Raw genomic sequence first — 22,848 nt, forward strand, 5'->3', positions numbered from 1 at the left:
ATGGGTGCCACGCTGGAAGATTTCACTTCAGTATGTGAATCTGCATTAGAGCTTGCCCACATAGGATCTTTAGCTCGTCGGAAACTCTTGGTGCCAGACGTTCCTGGTGCCTCGCAGTCTGATGCTCTCGGTGCCATAGGTACCGGGGCAGATCTTTCAGTAGGAGATCGCTTTCATTTGGGTGATTCTCGGTGAGGAGATATCTGTGACTGCTTTTTTGTAGTCCTTCTAGGAGTAGGCTCCTTGGCCGTTGTTGTTGGAGCAAAGCCCGTCAGAGGCTGCCACTGGCGACTTTTGGCCAGGGGGTGACCTGGACTCAGGGTCGCTGGCTGGCCTGAGGGATTTCTCCATCATGAGGAGCTTCAGTTGGAGATCCCTGGCTTTTCTTGTCTTGGTTGTCAGCTTTCTGTACCTTTGAGTAATGTGTGTCTTGCTGAGGAAGTGCACACTGAGTGTGGCTGTCAGAGAGCGGTATGGAGAGTCTGCAAGTCAGGCAGCGTTTAAAACCAGGTGAGCCTGGCATGCCTGAGTTGGTCTCAAAGAAAAAAATGGGGTAATCCCTGTTTGATGCTAAGGCCGTATGCTTGCTAGAGAGACAGGGGAGGTAGAAGGGGAAAATTTTTTTTCCCCCAATGAAATTAGAGTAGGGCAAGGGGATAGGGAAGCTTACTACAACTAAGATAACATTACCACTATGAATTATCTACTATACATTTTTTCTGAAGTAGGAGAGGGTGCTGCTGATTGCTCAGACTCAAGCCAAAAGTGGTAGAGAAGGAACTGGGGGGGTGGTTGGCTGCGCACTGCTATGTAATCACTGGGCGCGTGTCTGAGATGGCTACAGCACGTGCGTGGCCCAACCGGGCACTGCTACCACAAATCTCCGATTACGAGCGCAGGGCATCAAGACACTTAAATGGAGCAACCCCATGGACACTCCTCAAAGAACAACAGATATTCATGGGGAGGTAGTATGCTATTTATCTGAACCAAAATATTCTTTTTCATGTGGAATGTGTGTAACAAAGTGGTACAAAGCTAGCACAGCAAGTCTGATTAAGATAAAATTATTCTAATTTTGGTGGTCACTATTAAAGTTATGATTAGATAAAGTAACTGGAGATTACAATTTTCTCATCACATCACCGGGGGCAGAGTTAAGACTAAGTACATTATCTGTGAATTCTCTTTTCATATGTTTAGGTTTCTTGTAAATTTAATTTTAGCTATGGATGCATGAGTGTACACATTTTATGCAGGAGATAGACAGCAGACGTGAGAATCCCCCTTCTCACTCCCAGGCTCTCTGCAAAATGCAGGAAGGGAAACATTCTGGCTTCGTCTTTCCAACCCTGTATCTGGAGGCACTGATGAAATAATTCATAGGCTTCTGATAAGCCATAACATGGCTCATAAAAATGTTAACTTGCATAAAATAAAGTGACAAGTAATCTTTGGTGCTGTGCGCTAGAACTTAGCTGAGATATTTTCTCCTATGAGCCATGGACCCGCAACTATAAAAATAAATTCTTTTCTTTGGAATAGTATTAATGAACTGATTCTGTCTTTAGTAATACATAAATGAGGGACTGCCAGTCTGGAGCATATAACCCAATAAGTACTCCCAATCTGCGCCAGCACCAGTGGGCCCATTGTGAAAAAACTGCTGAATTAAGTTCAAGACCTTATAAATACTTAAGGATAGACAACCCACACAGAGGTTCTGTTACTGTAACTGAGTCATTCCCTTCTACTGCAGACAAGAAAAACTTTAGCTGATTGAAGTCATGAAGACAGGCCTCAAGATCAATTGCTTGTAATGTAAATACTAGCATGGGTATAATCAGTGCAGAATCCCAGGGCATTCACAAGGTATTTCAAACAGTGGCAACTACTCATTGTGAAGAACCCTAAAAGATTACTCAGGAGATAAAAGCAAGCTACAAAGCTTGTTTAATATCCCCCTAAGTTACTGAAAATGAGTAAATTTCCAAGGAATTTAAGGATGATTTCAGTTCAAATACTCCTGATTTAGGGAGATGGGTTGCCAGGGGAGTCACCTGCCAGATAATAGGTGAAAAAAAGCATAGCAATTAGAAAGCCTTAGGGTTCATCTTCACTACCCGCCGGATCGGCGGGTACTGATTGATCTATCGTGTCTTGTCTAGACGCGATAAATCCATCCCCGAATCGACACCTGTACTCCACCTCGGCAGGAGGAGTAAGCGGAGTCGACGGGGAAGCCACCACTGTCAACTCACCGCCGTGAGGACAGCCAGGTAAGTCGAACTAAGATACTTCGACTTCAGCTACGCAAATAGCTGCCTGAGGGATTTCTCCATCAGCAAATAGCATAGCTGAAGTTGCATCTCTTAGTTTGAACCCCCCCCCACAGTGTATCCCAGGCCTTAGAAACCAAAGCCAATGCCTGCATGCTGTGTGTGTGTGTTATCACTGACAGGTTGGAAGGAGAGGCAAGTTCATAATTTGTCACTGGTTTATCAGTTTGGTAACTATTTTTAACTTACATGCCCATCACATCAGATGGGTAAATTTATTTAAATCCAAATAATTAAGAACAAAACTAGTAAGTTTATTTTGTTATCCTATCACGCCCATGCTCTGATCTAGTACCATCCTCAAACCACAAAAACAGATGATTCAACTTGACTCTCTCAGAGTCTGGAATATTTTCAAGTGTGATTATATTTCACTCTCCAATTGAGAAAGAGTAATTAATTTATATTACCTTGCCATTCTGGTTGCCCAGTAATTGATACTCCATAGTAAAATATATCAATTGACTTAAAATTGCATTAAAGATCATAAAAACTGCCAGTTGTGGCTTTCGGCAGTGCATCTCTCCACCTGCAGTGGCCTTTAACTTTTAGAAAGTAGAAGAACTGGAATCCTTTCAAACTTCTGTTTCAATACGTATAAAACTGTCACAACAGGAAGACAAGTATTTACTCACACAGCGTTCCAGACCAACTCTACTCTCTTAAAGAGACTTAGAATTTTTTTTTTAAATTAACTGAACATTGCTTCTGTATTCTAGGCAGAACCTCTACACCCTAATATTTGACATCACTGAAGGATTCTGCAGCGGGCAGACTTAAACCTACATTATTTTGTCCCGGTATTTTTGGGAGGACTACGAACTGCACGTAATCATACACCATGTATGTAATGTACTACAAAGATAAGACACCTACAGCATCACTACTTCAAAACAAGACCTGTGGCTCTTCTTTATATAATCACAGAAGTTATGAAATGTTGTCATGTAATTTGTGAACGTCGTTTTGGAATCACTGTATAAGAATGAGAACCCAAAACTGCTTTTAAAGCTTTAAAATGAACTGAAATGTTATCCTACAAAATATAAATAAAAGCTATGGTATCCGAAGTCTATTCAAGTATGCATGTAGGCTACATTACAAACACAGTTTAAAAACAAGAGAACTTAGAAGATGAAATGATTCTTACCTGCCTAGATTTGATCTCAGGTTTCTGTGTTTCCCCTGTTACAGTTGATGACACAACTAACACCTAAAGCAGTGTAAGGAATGCAAGTGTTAGTGATGTGGTTATCTATAAACAGGAGATACACAGAACTCTGAACTCAGGACTTGGCAGGTAAAAGCCTTTCAATTCACCTTTAACAGCTGTATTTTGGATTTGAAAATCATATGCAAATAAGCTTTTTTAAGCTAAAAATATACTAAACGTGGTCATAGCTACTCTCTTGCTTGAATTTTGAAGCTTCAATAAGACCTTATTTTTATACTTTATGCATCAGCCACACAGTAATGCCATTAAAGTTAAGGATGGAATTTTAGCTTGGAATAAAATATTGACCCTTTTGTTCATCCAAACAATCCAAAACTTCACACTGTAAGAAGATTTTGTTACCAGAAGTAAAATGTGAAATATATAAAATTTAAAATTACAAGTGAAACTTTTAATTCTAAATGCTGGAGGTGGCTATCTTGGGTTGCAGTCAGATGAAAAACTGATATTGCATTTAAATATTTTCATTCCATTAAATAAGTGTTCAAGCACTATTAAAGCAGGTTAGAAATTGGGCGACTGCTTCTTCCGTAACAATTTTGCTATGCTAGTGTCAGAACTGTCTCAACCTTTCAGCAAGAATGTTCAAATTAAAAAAAAAAAAAAAAAGAGATTTCACATCTTATTCTTAGTAGTAAAGGTTCCTTACGTGGTAAATTTTTAGATGCTAGGTAAATAAATGAGGGTTTAAACTGAAAAAAAAAACCTATGCTTTTCCTTTTGAAATTTGGGATGAAATCTTCATATTTTTAAAATATGGGTATTTTTGTGGTATAAATTTCCTTTGCCTGCCACCCCCTCTTCCACAAAAGTCCAATTTTCAAGTTATGCAGTTCAAGGCTTCATTGAGACCCTATATCAGGTCAAAAGTCTGTTTTAAATGTAAACAGAGTTTTACGCATTCTTCTTATAGCAGATCTGGTATACACCACTATACCAACTGTCCAAACATTTTTTAAAAACACATATTAGCTGTTGTGAGCTCATAATCTAATACCTGCAGTAAAGGATTTACAATGAAAGTGCAACCAGACTTAACTATTGCATCAAAAATATTAACATAAAAATGAACGGTGAAGATGTTCAAGATATCAAATTTAAAGCAAATTACTGAGTGTGAAAAATAGGTTTATATGTATATTTCTGGGATATCATTACACTGTGAAACCTGTATTAATGCTTCTAACAGAAATAAAAAATGATTTTAAAAAGGTGAATTTATACATCACCAACTTAGAAGACTTGGACAGAAGATTACCAATAGTGATAGGTCATAAAAACCTGCACCAATATGTGAAAATTTCCCTTTCAACTCCAGTGAGGAAAAATAAGCTCCATCAGAAAAAACACATTAATTGTATATTCTTTTTAACCACCAAGAACTTATTTTACTGCTGGATATAGCAACATCACCACCAATTAACAGAGACAGAACACATTTACTACAAACATACCTCTTCTTGTGGAATATTTTTATCGTTTTCAGCTTCAATTCTCACTCTCACAACACCCGATTTGTCCACTATCTCTTGAATCAGTTTTCCATTTTTTCCTATTACTTTTCCTACAGAAAGAGTATACAGAACATTCCACCTTAGGCTTCTTCCCCAAAATCTGAAAATATTACTATACAGTAGTTTAGTAGTAGAATTTAATACCAATACAAAGGCTTGCCAACACCGACCTAACAGTTTATGACCAAAATTTAGTCAATGAGCCATGAACTAAAATGTCTGAGTAACCTAAAATATAGATTTTGGTAACCACACCAAAGCAGCCATATCATCCTACAGGTAAACAGTATTTAATTAAGGAAGTTTAGAAATATTTAGATAGGAGTATTTGATAAACAGAAAAACAAGGAAAACTAAGAGAACAAAGGAAATTCAATCACAAAAACCCTACATTTGTGGAATATGACTATTTAGTCTTACTGCTACATATCTTAGTCAAAGTGAAAGTTCACGCTGTTTTACATTCTCATTTTTCTTGCTTCTGAGAACTTAATTTAAAATTTTTAAATTGCATACAAATATATGCTGGGGCTGAATGCAAATTTTCTCCTTTTACAATACTACAAGTTTACCAATGGCAAAAGTGGTTAAACAAGCAAAGAAAATTTGATTTGCTAGGTCTTCAAAATTTTAGTCACTATTAAGTTATATTTTTTGATATCAGAGAGGAAGTTCAGATGGCAAGACTGATCAAATCCTCAGAAGCAAGTTTTGTTTTGATATATGTTTGGCAAGATATTTCTGTTATCAGAAAGTAATTTTTTAAAAGTCAGTTGGAAAGAACTATTCAGAATTAGTCTTACACAAAAGCTTTATAACCAAAAATGTGTATCTCAGAAAAATGTGTATCTCAGATAAACTGGAGGAACAGAAATGTATCCAAGGAAATGGAAGTTTTAATTTGAAAATACTTAAAGCTAATTAAAAAACAATGGAAACAATCATTTAATGCTGCTCTTATAACTAAAATAAGAAAATAATAAACTAGATCTCCAAAGCCAGGCTAGTGACGCTGTTTTATAAAAATAATTAACAAGTTACCTACTGTTAGCCAGAATATTTAAAATTTTAATTAAAAAAAGATTAATGCAAATGAGATATTGTGTGTAACAAACAAAAGATGAGAATCTTTAACAGAAAACAGCCTTAGAATTTAACTCTATTTGTTAAATACATTCAAGACACGAGTTTTAAAAATAAGGGCAAAAAATATTCAATCCAAGACAACTATTTATTTGTATTGCTGGTCAGATTTTATCCAGAAAGAACAAGTTGATTAAAACCCACTTTTACTCACACAGGACATAGTACATATCTGACAACAAAATGGAAATTTTGCTAATATTTTCTTAAATTCCTAGATATTCATGAGGGCCAGGTTTTTACATTACATGCAAATTATAATCATTTTTATCTTAATTCAGCCCAAGTATTACTTATAAGTAATGATAATTTTAGGCTGATTTTCATATTCTCCAGTTTAATTTGAAAATATTCAGAGAAAGCTGGACATAAGTATAGCCAATTTGTTGTTCTTGACCACGATGATTGCTCTAGGCTCATTACCAGCCAAGTGAGTCAAAAGCTTCTTTTGAATATTTTAATACTTTATTTAATCTGTTATGTTAACAAGTTACCGGTAAATATAATAGATGCATATGAAGAGAGCTACAAAAAAATCTTATTGGACAAATTACAAATTTCCAAACACTATAATAAACAAAGTAATTCAAAATGCAACTGCTTATTTCAACAACTAATAAAATGCTAATCTTCCCCCCTCCTCTAAAAATTCAACAATATATATTATTAATCAGTATGAAACATAGACTTGCATGCTGAAATGGAATCTATACTTCAATCTTTAGAATTCACATAGTCCTTAAGCAGGCAGGTTGTTTTCATGTGGACCTAAACTTTTAAGAATGTTACTATAAAACCTTAGTTTAAAATTAAATTTATAGTCTAAAAAAGTTACAAAAATATTACTACATCTAATTTATATTTTACAAATAATTTGAGTGCTGACAGCAGTTTTTAACCTAGACTGAAAATTTTAGTTTTCTGTCAAGCTACTGGTAATCGAAATGTGTACTTTGAAAGAGAGGGGAAAAAAAGGAATGCTAGTGTTCCTCCAAATATCACTTATTTTGGATATATATTAATAGGTACATTAACAAATGTATATTCTTTCTGTGGGAACTAGGTCAAGAAACAAGATGTGAAGTAAAGAGATTGCTCAAATATAAAATGTAGTTTATTTTTAAAATATTTTTATTTTTAAAGTCCTGAACACATGGAGCAGGAATCAATTAAAAATCCAAAATTAAATTCAGTCAGTCGGTCTACCCCTTCTGCTTATCATTAGTGAGAACTACGGTTGCAAGAAATTCACAGTAACATTTATTAAATCAATTAAACAGATGAGTAACATCCTGGTACTTGTCTAAAATCTCACAAGATTCAGACCATGCCACTTCAGTATTGCTTCCAAAATCTCCTCAATATGCAATGAAGATGTCTGCCTTTACAAAGATTGGTACATATATGTATCTCCAAAAACATATACCGTACATACTTGTTCATTAGCCCATTCGTTTATAAGCCTATCCCCCAAGATGGATAGGTAAAAACAGTGAAAACTGTATGACCCTTTCATAAGCCAACCCTGTATTTCAGGGGCTCGCAAACTTTGGCTCCCGGCCCGTCAGCGTAAGCCGCTGGCAGGTCGAGACATTTTGTTTACTTGGGAGCGGCGAACCGCAGCCCCAGGGAGCTGAGGGGCTCCAGGCCTGCAGACACTCCAAGTAAACAAAACGACAATGTATTAGATATTCAATTCAATGATTTCATAGAGTTTAAAATCATGAAATTCTGGTGTAGACCCGTTTATAAGCCGACCCCCGCTCTTTGGTGTGTCACGTTTTTACCAAAAATATTCGACTCATGAATGAGTATATACGGTACTCTTGTTATCTGCTTCTTAAACTCATTCCAGCTAGCAAGCAAACCTAGATGACATTTTTCTGTTGGTTTACACATGTTGATATTGCTGAATTATTTTCAATAAGCTATTTTTTAGCTGGGGGTTGATACATGTTTTAGAGTCTTGACACTTTTTATTGGAAAACTGCTGTTAGATGCTGGATCTTTTGCTAGTCTCACTGCTGCCCCTATATAAAAGCTTCACAGGTAAAGGGCAATAGGAAAGGTAAGCGTAGCAGGAAGTTCTGTGAAAAAGCCATTTAGTGTGTTGCATCGTAGAAGCCATATTTCTCAACACAGTCCAAGACATGCATGGATAGCTGTGACAATGTAGAAAGCAGCCTCCTTTTGTCAGCCGTTTCCTGGTTAGCAAGCTCCGTTTTGGTTCAGAATCCCGAAACAAGGGACAAGGCATATTCAAGTAACTGAATGAGTAATTGTAAACAAAGGCTCTCCGTTAACTACCAATCTGCAAAGAGGTCTGATTTGTCCTACAATGGATTTTCACAATTGCAATCAAAAAGGGACTGTGGGAGAGTCAGTCACTTGTGACTCACTGGATTGCTTTAGCCAGGGTTTCTCAACCTAATTTCTAGTCAACTTATGTACACTGAGGGCAAGTGAATCAGGATTCAGTTCCTCAGCAAAACCAATACATTTTAATAAAACTTTCTACAAGATTCTGTAGAGAGCTGAAAACTTCTCTGAAATAAAAGAGTAACAAAAACCCAATCACAAAACAAAAAAGCAAGCATCTCCAAAATGTTAGATTGCCCTCCTTGTATTGTTTCTAAAAGTTAAAACAATTCTCATCTAATATTTTTCTACCATTTCAGAGCTAAACACCAAAATTGACATACCTACTAGGTTTCTTGGTACTTGTATAACATCTTCAGCAAATTCAAGGTAGCTTCTTGCCTTTTTCACTGCATCTTGATCCTAAGAAATAGGAAAAAAACATAAAAGGGGTTCTGTGTTTTCCAAGAGCATGTTAGTTTTATTAAATTTTATTATTTGTCTGGAAGCTTACCTCCCCATAAATATGGAATGTGCAGGTGTCTTCATCAAGATCAATAGCAGTCACACCAGGTACTTTTCTGGCTTGCTGAATATTAGCACCATGAGTGCCAATGGCCAGACCCATTAGGTCTTCACGTACAACAAACTGTTCATGAAATCGCGATGCAAGCTGCCTTGAGCTCTAAAGAAAGAATGCATTCCTAGTTAACTTTGATTTTTAAAAAAGTATAGCAATTTACATTGATTTAGGTAACCAGATACATATGTAGGCTACCTCCCTACTTTCCACATCAGTTAATTTCTAAAGTTCAAGGAGAAACTGCCAAACATGTACAATTAAAAAAAACAGACAAACTGACAGAAGCCTTTACCAAATTTTGAGCTAAGAAGGGTAGGGATGGTAATCCCAAAGATAAGGAGAAAAAGAAAAATCACAGTTAAGTCTTCTTTTCTCCAAAAATACATCTCTCTGCATGTATAATAATCCTAAAATAAATCTGGATACTGGTACTATCAGAAATTATATATATTTGAACTTGCCTTATAAATGGTTTGCATCTAACAAATGTGTCATTCAGTGGTAGAAAGTGGAATCAATCTATTTGCTTAATTGTCATTTTCAGATGCAGGTAAGAAATCAGAGGGAGAGGACGTTTTTACAAGATAGTAAAGTTGAAAGATGAGCTACTCTGGGGTTACAGAAACCCACTCCCCCGGCTCCCTCTCCCCCCCCAAAAAAACAGAAAAAGTGCCCCCATGAAAATATGAGAAAAAAAATGTTAATTGCTCAAACAGTCCCCAGCTTCAAAGCTACGACTATGACAAAATGAACTATATGGATACATACTGTCCACAAAGAGCAAAAATGAAGAATCAGTTTCTATGTAAGACAATGCAAAAATAGATGAGTTTGCAGAATTGAACAAGAATTCGACAGATGACAAAAGCCCTCGGGATTTTGGTACAATAATCACTAGGGCGGTCAAGCAATTAAAAAAATTAATCACACTGTTAAACAATAATTGAATACCATTTATTTAAATATTTTTGGATGTTTTCTACATTTTTAAATATATTTATTTCAATTACAACACAATACAAAGTGTACAGTGCTCACTTTATATTTATTTTTTGATTATGAGCATTTGCACCGTAAAAAGACAATATTTTTCATTTCACTTAATATAAGTACTGTAATGCAATCTCTTTATCATGAAAGTTGAACTTACAAATATAGAATTACACTTCTGCCCCGACATAACGCAGGTTCGCATACAACATGGTAAAGCTCTGACACGCTGCTCTGAGCTTTACCATGAGTGTTAAGGGTGACAGGCCGGGGGTTGGTTAAGGGGCAGAGGGTCTCGGGCTCCCCCCAACCAGGATCTGGGAAGCAGAAGCTGTGTGTGTGTGGGGGGGGCACTTTTGGGGGCCCCGCAATCCCAGAGTGGCCCAGCAGATTAGCGGGGGGCCGGGAGCAGCCTGCTCCGCTTCCCTCGCCCCAGCCGTGTTGCTCGGGGGAGGGGGCTTAGGGGAAGGGATTCCCTCCCACACTCACTGACAGTGGCGGAAGCTGAGCAGCCTGGCCCCAGCCCGCTCCACTCCGCCAGTTCCCAGCCGCAGGTGAGTGCAGGACCTTTCCCAATCCCCCACCCTCAGCGACACGGCTGGGGCCAGGGCAAGGAAAGTGGAGCGGGCTGGGCACAAGCCGCTCTGCTTCCCGCCGCCCGTGAGTATGGAGGGCGTCCTTTCTACAACCTCCCTGCACTCACTGGCAGTGGAAAGCACAGCGCTGCGGCTGGGAGGTGGCAGAATGGAGCGGGCTGGGGCTGCATTGCTCTGCTTCCCGCCGCTGCCGGTGAGTGAGTGCCTGTCAGGGGGTGGGCGTGTGGACAGGGGTCTCTGGAGGGGGCAGTCAGGGAACAAGGGGGCCAAAGCAAGTTCGATATAAATGCGGTATCATCTATAACGCAGTGAGATTTTGTCTCCCGAGGACCATGTTATATCGGGGTAGAGGTGTATGTACAAAAATACTGCATTCAAAAATAAAATGTAAAATTTTAGAGCTTGTATGTCCACTCAGTCCTACTTTTTCAGCCAATCGCTCAGACAAACAAGTTTGTTTACGTTTGCAGGAAATAATGCTGCCTGCTTCTGTTTACAATGTCACCTGGAAGTGAGAACAGGCATTCTCATGGCACTGTTATAGCTGTCGTCACAAGATATTTACGTGCCTGCTTCAACCACCATTCCAAGGGACACGCATCCATGTTGATGATGGGTTCTGCTCAAAAACCATCCAAATGATGGTGCGGACTGATGCATGTTCATTTTCATTATTTAAGTCAGATGCCACCAGCAGAGGGTTGGTTTTCTTTTTCTTTCAGGTTCTGTTGTTTCCGCATTGGATTGTTACTCTTTTAAGACTTCTCAAAGCATGCTCCCCACTTTGTCCCTCTCAGATTTTGGAAGGCACTTCTGATTCTTAAATCTTGGGTTGAGTACTGTAGCTATTTTTACAAATTTCACATCCGAGACTGCCGTAACATGAAATATATGGCAGAATGCGGGTAAAACAGAGCACGGGACGTACAATTCTCCCCCAAGGAGTTCAGTCACAAATTTAATTAACGCATTATTTTTTTAATGAGCGTCATCAGCATGGAAGCATGTCATCTGGAATGGTGGCCATAGCATGAAGGGGCATATGAATGTTTAGCATATCTGGCACGTAAATACCTTGCAACACTTGCGACAAAAGTACCATGCAAATGCCTGTTCTCACTTTCTGGTGTAAATAAGAAGAGGGCAGCATTATCACCTATAAATGTAAACAAACTTGTTTGTCTGAGCGATTAGCTGAAGGAGGAGGAGGACTGAGTGGACTTGTTTTAGAGTAGCAGCTGTGTTAGTCTGTATCCGTAAAAAGAAAAGGAGTACTTGTGGCACCTTAGAGACTAACAAATTTATTACAGCATAAGCTTTCGTGAGCTACTGCTCACTTCATCGGATGAGTGGACTTGCAAGCTCTAAAATTTTACATTGCTTTATTTTTGAATGCAGTATTTTTGTACATAATTATATATTTGTAAGTTCAACTTTCCAGATAAAGAGATTGCATTACAGTACTTGTATTAGGTGAATTGAAAAATACTATTTCTTCTGTTTATCATTTTTACAGTGCAAATATTTGTAATCAAAATATACATTTTGATTTCAATTACAACACAGAATACAAGATATATATGAAAGTGTAGAAAAACATCCAAAATATTTAATCAATTTCAATTGGTAGTCTCTTGTTTAACAGTGCGATTAAAATTGCGATTAATTTTTTTTAAATCAAGATTAATTTTTAGAGTTAATCGCATGAGTTAACTGTGATTAATCGACAGCCCTAGTAATCACCCATAGCACTTCCACAGATAAAGTCCAAACTTAGAGTAAACAGCTGAGTGGTGCAATAGAGAATGTGAATGAGACAATCATGTACCCTTAACAAGATAAAATGTGCACCCAGTCTCAGCAGGGCAGTAATGAGATTCTGTAGGCCAAATGGGGCCTACACCTGTGCAGTGCAACTGACTTCAGATTAACTACTGTTACATCTTCGCATGTCCCATTAGTTTTAAATGCAGCTATACAAGTGTAACTATTGGCATAAAATGGTCTGCAGAAATTTTTTAACTGGAGATTTTGCACAAATTAAAACTAAAAATCAACTTTCAGCTCTGAAGGCAAATTTGCAGGACTGGGACTCAGGAAAACTCATTTTGATTAGTAAAACTGAGCAAATCTGAGCTCAAATCATTGAAGTACAATAACCCCAATGAAACTTACAAATCTCCTTCCAGGGTAGAACTGCATTTTAAAAGATTAAAAAGCACTGTTTTGCTCTGTGACTGGGGTAACAATATATAAGGTGTAATTAAGGAAGTATCAATGGAATCAGAAAAGTTACATGGCATCCTTCTTACAAAACCTTATTTTCAAAGAATAAAATATTGACTGACAACTATCCATTACAAAGACTTCTCATGCCTTATAAAAAAATATAGATGTAATTAATTATCTTATGAGAGAGAGCTCTGCTGAAGAGTGACTGAGTGGTACAATGCCCAAGTCTTGTATTACTGCAAGCATAGTTTTTAGGCATATGCAAAAAGTGCATTTTTTTTGGGTCACGTTTATTATGAGGAAAACACATCTTCACTAGTGAAATTATCAAATTTAAGTGAATTGTTGCAAGTATCCAATTGCAGTTATGATAAAAACTAAATTTAAAATTCCAACTAAGAACAGTAAAAACAACAAGGAAGTTTTGCAATTAGATCATTCAGCATTTAATTCAACCTACCGCACAGAGGACAATTCTTAGGTAAAATTATGCACTATCCCCAAATGTCCGGGCGTAACAGAGCTAGTGAGAGTGGTAGCTAGCTTACAAAAAAAAATCCGATTTATTTGACGATTGATAACTGCACAACAATTTTGCATTTTAGTTCCTTTGTTCTCTGATGATAGAACAAATAAATACAAAATACGTAAAAAATCCAACAACAAAACTTGCTAGCCCATGAAAGTATATGTAGGAGAAAATTCGTTTTGGAAATAAAAACTGTCCCTTCACAATTTCTACCAATAGTAAATTGGCTTGGTGATCTCCTGCGGTTCACTGAATTAGTCATATTAGCATATGATGGATCTTTAAGACAAATATGAAACAAATGAAATAGTTATTATTCTTTATACATCAGTTTATTTTGAATTACTACCATGTTAATCGAAGTGTACATAAGTAGCAATCCACAAAAAAAAAAAAAAATCCCCAAATATCTATGATAAAACTGTTTTAAGTAAGCACTGCCAAGAGATAGGATATGTAAAAATGGCAAAAAAAAAAAAAAAAAAAATGCATGGAAAAAGATACATTCTGGTCACTTAAAATCATTTAAGCCATTTAAAAAAATAAACTGTTGATAGATATCACAGCCAAGTTTCATCCCACTATACTACAGCTATAGATTTATCCCACTATTATAGTGGATTCTCAACTGTTTTCCACCCAGGACCCCAAATCCATTCATGGTTTCTTGTCAGGATTTACTGAAATTCCCCAATCCTTTGAGGTTGCAAAGACCCAATGGCTGGTTTTGAGTGGAAGCTGAAGGATGTCAGTGATAGCTGGTGTATGTCAGGAGGAGAGAGAATTAAGTTTAGGAACAAGGTGTTTCTGCTTCTTATCCATACAGTTATTAGCTCTGGGGAAGTAACACTTCAAGAGGCTGTGTCCTGAAGCACCACTTCCCCAGGACTTCACATTGCAAGGGACAGAGAAAAAGAATGGTGCAGTGGGGCTCAGGAAAGATCAACAGGACGGTGAGAGTGAGTTGCTCTTTTCTTAACTCATAGCTTGGTGCTAGTGCCTTCAAAATATACTACTCTTAGTTTCTCAACCTGTGGGATGTAACTCAACAGCAACATTCGTGTAATTCACTTGAGTTGTGAAGTCCTGCACTATGTTTCATTAAACTAAAATGAGAAATTAAAACCTCTGAAAATATAGGCTCTAACGTAATAGAACAGAGGTGCCATTTCCCAATATGAAATGTTACATAGTAATAATGGTACTTGATACAATGTTCTTGTCCGTACATCTCAAAATTCTTTACAAATGTGGATATTATCTTTGATTTACACTTAGGAAAGTAAGAAAAAGTTCATTCTACTATACAGCGAAGTAAGTATTTGCTTGCCCACTCTTTTCCCACGTACAAACACAAGTGAGCTTTCCAGCCACTCAACACACTCTTGAATCATAAGAATACAGTATGTCATATTTGTTGTATGTTGATTTGTGAACATTGTATCTACCAACTATAAATACTATCCCCTTTGCTTAGCCAACATCAGTAGTCTCATCACTCCCTTCATTTTCTTCTCCAATTCATTGTTGTGCTCTCTTTTATACCACACTCTAAAGCCCTTTATATTCCAGACTCCCACTCTAAACATTTTAAAACCTCATATATAAATCTGCTTTTTCTATAAAAGAAAATGAGTACTTGTGGCACTTTAGAGACTAACCAATTCATTTGAGCATAAGCTTTCGTGAGCTACAGCTCACTTCATCGGATGCATAAAGTGGAAAATACAGTGAGGAGATTTATATACACACAGACCATGAAAAAATACACATTGTAAGGAGAGTGACCACTTAAGATGAGCTATTACCAGCAGGAGAGTGGGGTGGGGAGAGAGAAAACCTTTTGAAGTGATAATCAAGGTGGGCCATTTCCAGCACATTTCTCCCCCCTCAACTGTTCCTCAGAGGTTCTTGTTAACTCCTGGAAATGTGCTGGAAATGGCCCACCTTGATTATCACTTCTAAAGGTTTTCTCTCTCCCCACCCCACTCTCCTGCTGGTAATAGCTCATCTTAAGTGGTCACTCTCCTTGCAATGTGTATTTTTTCATGGTCTGTGTGTATATAAATCTCCTCACTGTATTTTCCACTTTATGCATCCGAAGTGAGCTGTAGCTCACGAAAGCTTATGCTCAAATAAATTGGTTAGTCTCTAAGGTGCCACAAGTACTCCTTTTCTTTTTGCGAATACAGACTAACACGGCTGCTAATCTGAAACCTGTTTTTTCTATGAGGGCTACAAACATTAACCCACATCAATGCCATGCTATAGCCACAGCCACCTATATTTAAAAACAAACATTCTAAATTATCACAGATCACTGGATTCCCCAGCATAGTGTTCTCAAATCTTGGCATTTTAGGGTCCAATCCTATGAAGCAATTATTCACTCCTACACATACCCCTGCTGACTCCAGTGGGACCAGATGCAAGATTAGACCCTTAAATTGTAAACTGCTGTCAGGGACTACATCTCTACCTGCACCTGGTAGAACACCGAGAATACTGGTACTTAATTATACCACCACCCATGTCAAAAACTCCTGCCAGCTATAAATGCACAAGTGTTTTCAGTACAGTATTCAGGTTATCTCCTGGAGAAACAGATAACATACCTCAAGCTGTTTACTAGCTTCTTCATTCCTCAATATCAGAGATAACTTGGTGCGAAGACTTCGAAAGTGCATATCAATCAGCATATTTGCTCGTTTTGTTGTTACTTCATTGATGGACTACATTATTGATAAAAAACAAAATAGTTGATAAATCCACTGTTCAAACAAACCCTTACAATAGGTAGTTAGGGAAATAGTACTTACCAAAATGATAAGCTGATAGTTTTCAGAATCATATATTACAGAAAATGCTCCAACTGCCTTTTTGAAGTCTTTGTGTGCAGACTCTTTGGCACACCTAAGAATAAAAATGTTACATATTTACAGAATGTTTATTTGATGTATTTGTGGCTCAACCATAAAATGTATCATCTTTGAAACTATTAATAGTAAAATATTTTCTTTGTAGAACACAAGGGTAGTTCTGTAAGTATGCTAAGTTAATATCTGAAAACTATAATTCCACTGGCACAAGTAGATATGGTAACCAGCACCTTTAAAGAAAATATGTGAATAAAAAGCTAGTTCAAATCTGCTGTGTGAAGAATCTGAACTTAAAGATACTCCTTTCTTCTGTAAAGGATGTAGACAATCTTTGGGGGAGGGGAGGTGGGAAACAAAGGAGAAGGCAGAACTTCCTTCCTGATTCAAATATACAAAATAGTAAAAGGAGATATTCCAAGTGTCTTTCCAGGCATGCATGCATGCATGATTTCTGAAGATGCTAAGCAAGATTAAAAGATTAGTGTTCCAAGTATTTTTTTGGTCTTCACAAGTGTGGGTATGTGCACACTAAACTTGTTTAAAGGATAATATATTTCTATTAAATGAACATTACTGATAGTTGATGGTAGAAATATAATTTATAATTTAAAGAAAAAATTAAGTAACTATTATTAATTCTAGTGGTTATAGTAGATTTAAGATTTAACACTTTGGATCCAATTCATTCACATATCAATAAAGGCTTCCCACACAATGACTCGTAACAACCATCAGAAAGTGTCATTAGAACCTTGAAACGTAGGTCATTCTTTTGGTCTTATGTAAAATATATTTTTCTTCTGCATTTCTGAATGTTAAGTTTTGTCATTTACATTTTAATTACATCTGGTTACATGTCCATATTTCTGTGATAACGACCACATTTAATTTTGAACAATTTATCATAGTTTTCACAGATTGCTCTCGCCACCTACTGTATTGGTATAAGCAAATCCTGAACTCTTCATCAAGTGATTCAGGAGGGTTCTCTTCACAAAATAGTCTAAGATAGATGGGTCTTATAATAAATAATGGTTGAATATTAAGATTTTTTTCATCCATTTTTCCCATAACCAAGTTTTATAGTCTTAACTTTGTACTTCAGAAAAATATTTACTAAACTCTATCTAAACCGTATTAAGTACAGTTATTCTGCATTTGATTGATTAGTTGAATTTTCAATTAAATTTCATAAAACAGAGAGGCTTCAAGGAACTATTTCAATAGAAGTGCTCAGGTTAAAATGTCAAAGGTTTATGATTCACCAGAAATCTGAGATGAAATTATTTCTGTGTAATTCATTGCAGCTCATATGTTGTTCCTGCACATGACAGATTCATCTAACACTGCTTTCAGAAAGTGAAATGAGAGCTTTTTAGAAGAGAAACCATTAAGATCTTCTCTTTAAAAGCCTGTTTAATCTTAAATATTTAAAAAGAAAACCAGCTGTCTTTTTTTAATGTATCTGTTAGGACGGAGGATTTCGGATTCTATATTTTGCCTGCCAGAATTGATGATACAACAAATGAAAGCACTGTAAATGCATCCAGTTCTCTACTCAATATAAATGAGTAGCAGCAGGGTGCATAGGAGTTCACTAAATGGACTACAGAACATTCCACTAAGCCTATAATTTTGAAGGTTGGGGAGTGTTATGCAATAGAATATCTTTCTATAAGACCCCCTTCTCCAGTTCTGTTTCGGGTTATCTTTTAAAGTTACAAAGGGAAGTCAGAGTTTCAGCCGAGGTTTTTGAACTACATTCTCCGCAATTTTCAGGTAATTGACATGTCAGTATTCTAGAAGAGTCTCACAATTAGTTGTTCTTATTTCAAACCAGTAGATAGTTTCTGCCATTACTGATTTACTATTCAATTATTTGATCCATACATTCATCATTAAAATAACCTAAACTTAATAGGCAGCATGGGATTTTCCTCAGCCATTAAACATGTATTTATATAGACACTTGTCATATCCAATCTGCTTATCAAGTTAAAAAAAATGTAAGTATTTTCATGTAGTTTTCAAATAACTTGATAAGATACATTCAATTCTTATCAAATTCATTTTTTCCTATTTATATCAGTAAACAGTAGAACAATGAAACAAAACACAACACATGGTTCTATACCCTTCAAGACTATGAAAACCCAAAAGAAAAAAAATTCTTTATTTCTGCAGGCTTGCAGTACCACTTCAGACATTATTTCCTGAAATGGGTCCAAACTGTAACACTGTTAATAATGTCTACATTTTCTGCACTTTCATCTGATAAATGTAGGAAAATCTCATTTAAACTATTAATGACAATTTTCAATTCCCTCTTCTCTGAGTTCTTACAGTCAAGCAAAATTTCAAAATAAATTATGTATACAAACAGATTTGTACTTACATTTGCCTTAAATCTTCTGGCACTTCCAGTTTGATCTTGTGAAAAGTATCTTTTGTTGCAGGTTTGTTGGGATTCACAGATCTTAAACGCTCAATTGTGACAATTTCATTGTATGTAGCATCACAGGCTGCATATTCTATTACATAAAACTGATATAAAAAATAATAAAATCATCCAAGCTACATGTTTAATGACAAGAACAAGAATTGTGCTATGACTACACTGAGTGTGAAGTATTCTTTAATTGTGCAAATAAACAGCACTTTTTTAGTTTTAGGTAAAAAGACACTCCTAATCAAACTTCCTACTACGGGGATAGCCTACATAGTTACTTAAGAATAAATTTAAAAAGAGAAAACTTCAAATCTGATGTCCAGACACTTGCAAAAGAAAAGAGAAATACATGTATATATATTCCTACCTCACCCTTTATCATTCTCACTTTAGCCAGCCACCAGCAACATGGTTCTTTTTCATTTGCTCTGGAATAAACCTAAACAAAAAAGTATAATGTACAACACTGCAAGATGAGAACTGCCTTATATTAATAAAGAAACTTGTGTAGAATTTGCATAAAGCACATCACAAGTCATGACTGATATTACCACTCCTGCTATGCAAGAGCTTTTCAAGCCAGTAAATTATATAAATTATATATAAAATGTAAACAAAGTGCCTAGTTCAAACACCATAGCAAATATAAAATTATAGCCCATATGAATCAGCAAAAAAGTCAGGACAATCCTGAAGTACTCAAAAAAGCAAAGGAATTCAGACTTATAGGCCAGCTAATATTTCAATTTCATCTATAACTCTTCTAATTACATACAGGTATTGTACGGGTCATGCCAGTGCACAATATTATATAGTCAGCAAATTGACATATAGAACCTCTCATATAACATCAATAAAACCAGCTTTATACTAAAAAGTGTTGCCAGGATAGCAATGTCAATTAGGGATGTGATGATTTTATGTTATTTTTTATACATCATAGCTATGTGTCAAAAGCCCTAGTGTAGATATAGTTTTATCAGTAAAGAAGTGGTTTTGCTGGCACAGTTTATTTTGCTCTCTGAACCAAAATAAGCTATATTTCCATATCAGCAAAACTTTTAATTTAGACAACATTTAGGAAAGAAGTAAGAAGTTTAAACTTGTAAAATAAGGAAGTCGGATGGGTAATATTAGAGTGACCTTAATTTTTGTATATTATATTTTCTTAATTGTAATTCTGCAAGATTGAAAGAAGAAGTAATATGTTAATTGTTAACTCTGGCTTCAAAACAACTTCTTTTGATTGTTGCTCTTTGTGCCTTTGAAAATTACCCCACCCTCAATAATACCATACTATAACCCAACAGTTCTCAAACTGTGGTTTGGACCCCAAAGTGAGTTACAACCCCATTTAAATGGGATCACCAAGGCCTGTGTTCGACTTGCTGGGGCCTGGGACTGAAGCCAAAGCCCAAGGCCCACCACCCAGGACTGAAGCTGAAGCCAGAGTGCTCCAGCCTCTCCTCCTCCAACTTGGGGCTTGGGCTCCCTCTGCCCTCCCCACACTCTGGGCAGCAGGGCTCCGGCTCCCCCATACACACTTGAGGCAACAGGGCTCCAGCACCCACCCATCCGGGGTCATGTAGTAATTTTTGTTGTCAGAAAAAGGTTGCAGTGCAATGGAGTTTGATAACCACTGCATAATCTATCACATTACTGCCAACATCCTGTGACAAAAACAAGTTTTAATTTGCATACAATTACACGAATTTGCACAAAATACTGCCCAATTGCGCAAATGGCTCCAATTTCTCCATAAACCCTGAAATGAATAGTTCTGTGCCCCTTCAGCAACAGATCTGCCTATCCCCAGCTGTAAGTCAATTATGCAATCCAAGAGCTGGCCCCGGGTCAATTAAAGGTGTGCTTCCCAGCCCCTCAATTAATTCTCAATAAATCGCACAATTATTTCTGGGGCCCCTGCCCACAAATCAACTCTGCATTCCCAGTCAATCAACTGGGGAAGTGAGAAAGACAGCTAAATCACAAGCAGATGGGTTTCCCCCAGAGATTGAAAGGAAGGTCTGAAAACCCATCAAGTTGGCAGGTATGTTATCAATGGGCACTGTAGTATTTTTTAGTACATATTACAAAGTTGCTTTTTTATCTTGAGGTTTTACTTTATACATATAGGCCCTGTCTATACTGCTGAAACAGTTCTGGCTAACATGATTCAAATCCAAGCACATACTAACACAATTTCCTTCATCAATGAAGACATGAGGATCTAATTTACAGCACTGTTTCTAAGCCAATTGCTATCATTACCATGGAGGTCAGGGAAACAACTGTAGCATACAAATCCCTCAAGTGTCAAGGATGTGGTTTACAACTGTCAAAAGAAGCTCTTAAATAGACTCAGCATTATCTTCTATAACGTTTGATATCAATGAGATGGCGTAGTGTTCTACTTATTCCCAGTAACTTAGCTGACATTCTTTTCCTGTCACTAAAAAGGTACTGTTTAAAACATAATACATACCTCTACTTCATCACTTTCATTTATATCTTTATTATAGCCTGCAGGTGGTGGAAACCTCACATCATGGAATGGAATTTGTCTCTCTGGCTGCCAGCTGAAAAGAAAAATACAGTGATAGCTTGCACCTATGTACTTTCACTTTCTTTTTAAAAGGATGACCACAAGTGTTTTAGACCTGTAAAGTTCACATCTTTACTTTTCATACATTTTCACACAAAAACTTCATGAAATTTAAATTAACAGAATCTACTATAGAAATGTTGCAAAAAAAGTTTTTAAAATGTAGTTAAGCAACTTAAAACTAAAAGTAGTATTAAAACTGTATCAGGGACCTTACCACAAAATAATCCCCTCCTCCCCCGAAAATCAGTATTTTGCTTACAATACTGTCAAACACCTAGAAATTCTATTTTTATACTAAACAAATTCCAAATTCTTCTATTTTTGAATTTAAAAAATATTCCAAACTTTACTGAGTAGAACATATCAATAAAGCTGATCATTTAAAGGTGTGCAGTAAAGTATTGAAGATTTCATCAACTTAAGAAATATGTGCTGTATGCATCTTATAACCAGGCTAACACGGATATTCAAGCACAATAGCTTAAAGAAACAGACAGCTTGGAAATCTAGCTTTTTAAAAAAAGTTAAGTTTCAGATTTTACACCTTCTCTGAATCTCACGTCAACTTATTTTGGTTTAACAATCACATTTTTCTGTATCTTTAAATAATGTGTTTTTCTCTTCCCTGTTGCCATTTGAAAGACCCAAACAAATTAATAGGGAAAGTTCAATGACTTTATAGGAGAAACAGTAAAATTGACTATACACAGAGTATTGTACAAACTAAAAACAGAAAAAGAATTCTAATTTTAGTAAACAGTGATAGTATGTAAATTATTTTTTCCACACATAAGTATAACTTATGTTAAAAGCTTCCCTTCAAAATGCACTCTTTCCTCAGGTCCTATAACACCCAGGCCTTTAACAGGAGCTAGCAAGGAATGTCCCAGCATACACTTAGTGATGTCACCTCAACCACAAATATATGCTGGAGAAAGTTTATAGAGGCACATGTGCATTGTTTTCCTCCATTAAAAAACCAACAGATACATAAATACAGAATATTACCAAGATTTTCTCTTTTACTTGCCTCTAAGTGTATATATTCTTTAAAAAATGGAAAGGGGTGGGTAGCACATGGATTTCTTGCAAGGGGGGCTGCCAGAGGCCTCAGTGTTGATGCTGCTACATTTTAAAATCAACTCAGAATAACTTGGTGAGTCTAACAAGTCTAGTAACAAGAGATACAGGTTGAACTCATAGAACTGATTTTGAGCCACCCAAACATAATATATAACATTAGTAATACGGCAATGTTTACCTCTGTCTTTAATAAAACAAATTTATTTTATTACATCTTTCCTAAATAAAATTTTAAAATGAAATACAATAATTTTTATTGTGAAGAGCAATAGCATAAGCATTCAGATTTTAAATGTATTAATTTTTTTTAC

General features: G+C 36.4%; 1 protein-coding gene across 3 annotated transcripts in view; it reads right to left on the reverse strand.

Annotated features, from left to right (window-relative positions):
* The window catches only part of FMR1 (fragile X messenger ribonucleoprotein 1), a 56,981-nt gene that overhangs the window by 22,861 nt on the left and 11,272 nt on the right, over positions 1-22,848 (reverse strand). For 2 of the 3 annotated variants that reach the window (XM_084639666.1, XM_084639668.1), the window contains exons 3-11: positions 21,332-21,425; positions 19,214-19,285; positions 18,793-18,941; positions 16,338-16,431; positions 16,134-16,250; positions 9,103-9,273; positions 8,933-9,011; positions 5,028-5,137; positions 3,490-3,552 (exon numbers count right to left, since the gene is read on the reverse strand). In XM_084639666.1, the coding sequence (XP_084495792.1) occupies positions 3,490-3,552; positions 5,028-5,137; positions 8,933-9,011; positions 9,103-9,273; positions 16,134-16,250; positions 16,338-16,431; positions 18,793-18,941; positions 19,214-19,285; positions 21,332-21,425 (949 nt within the window). The remainder of the gene's footprint in view (positions 1-3,489; positions 3,553-5,027; positions 5,138-8,932; positions 9,012-9,102; positions 9,274-16,133; positions 16,251-16,337; positions 16,432-18,792; positions 18,942-19,213; positions 19,286-21,331; positions 21,426-22,848) is intronic. The other variant, XM_084639667.1, reaches the window with a different exon arrangement.

This window comes from Lepidochelys olivacea, assembly GCF_965140295.1.
Source record: "Lepidochelys olivacea isolate rLepOli2 genome assembly, chromosome: 9".
Taxonomy (NCBI): domain Eukaryota; kingdom Metazoa; phylum Chordata; order Testudines; family Cheloniidae; genus Lepidochelys; species Lepidochelys olivacea.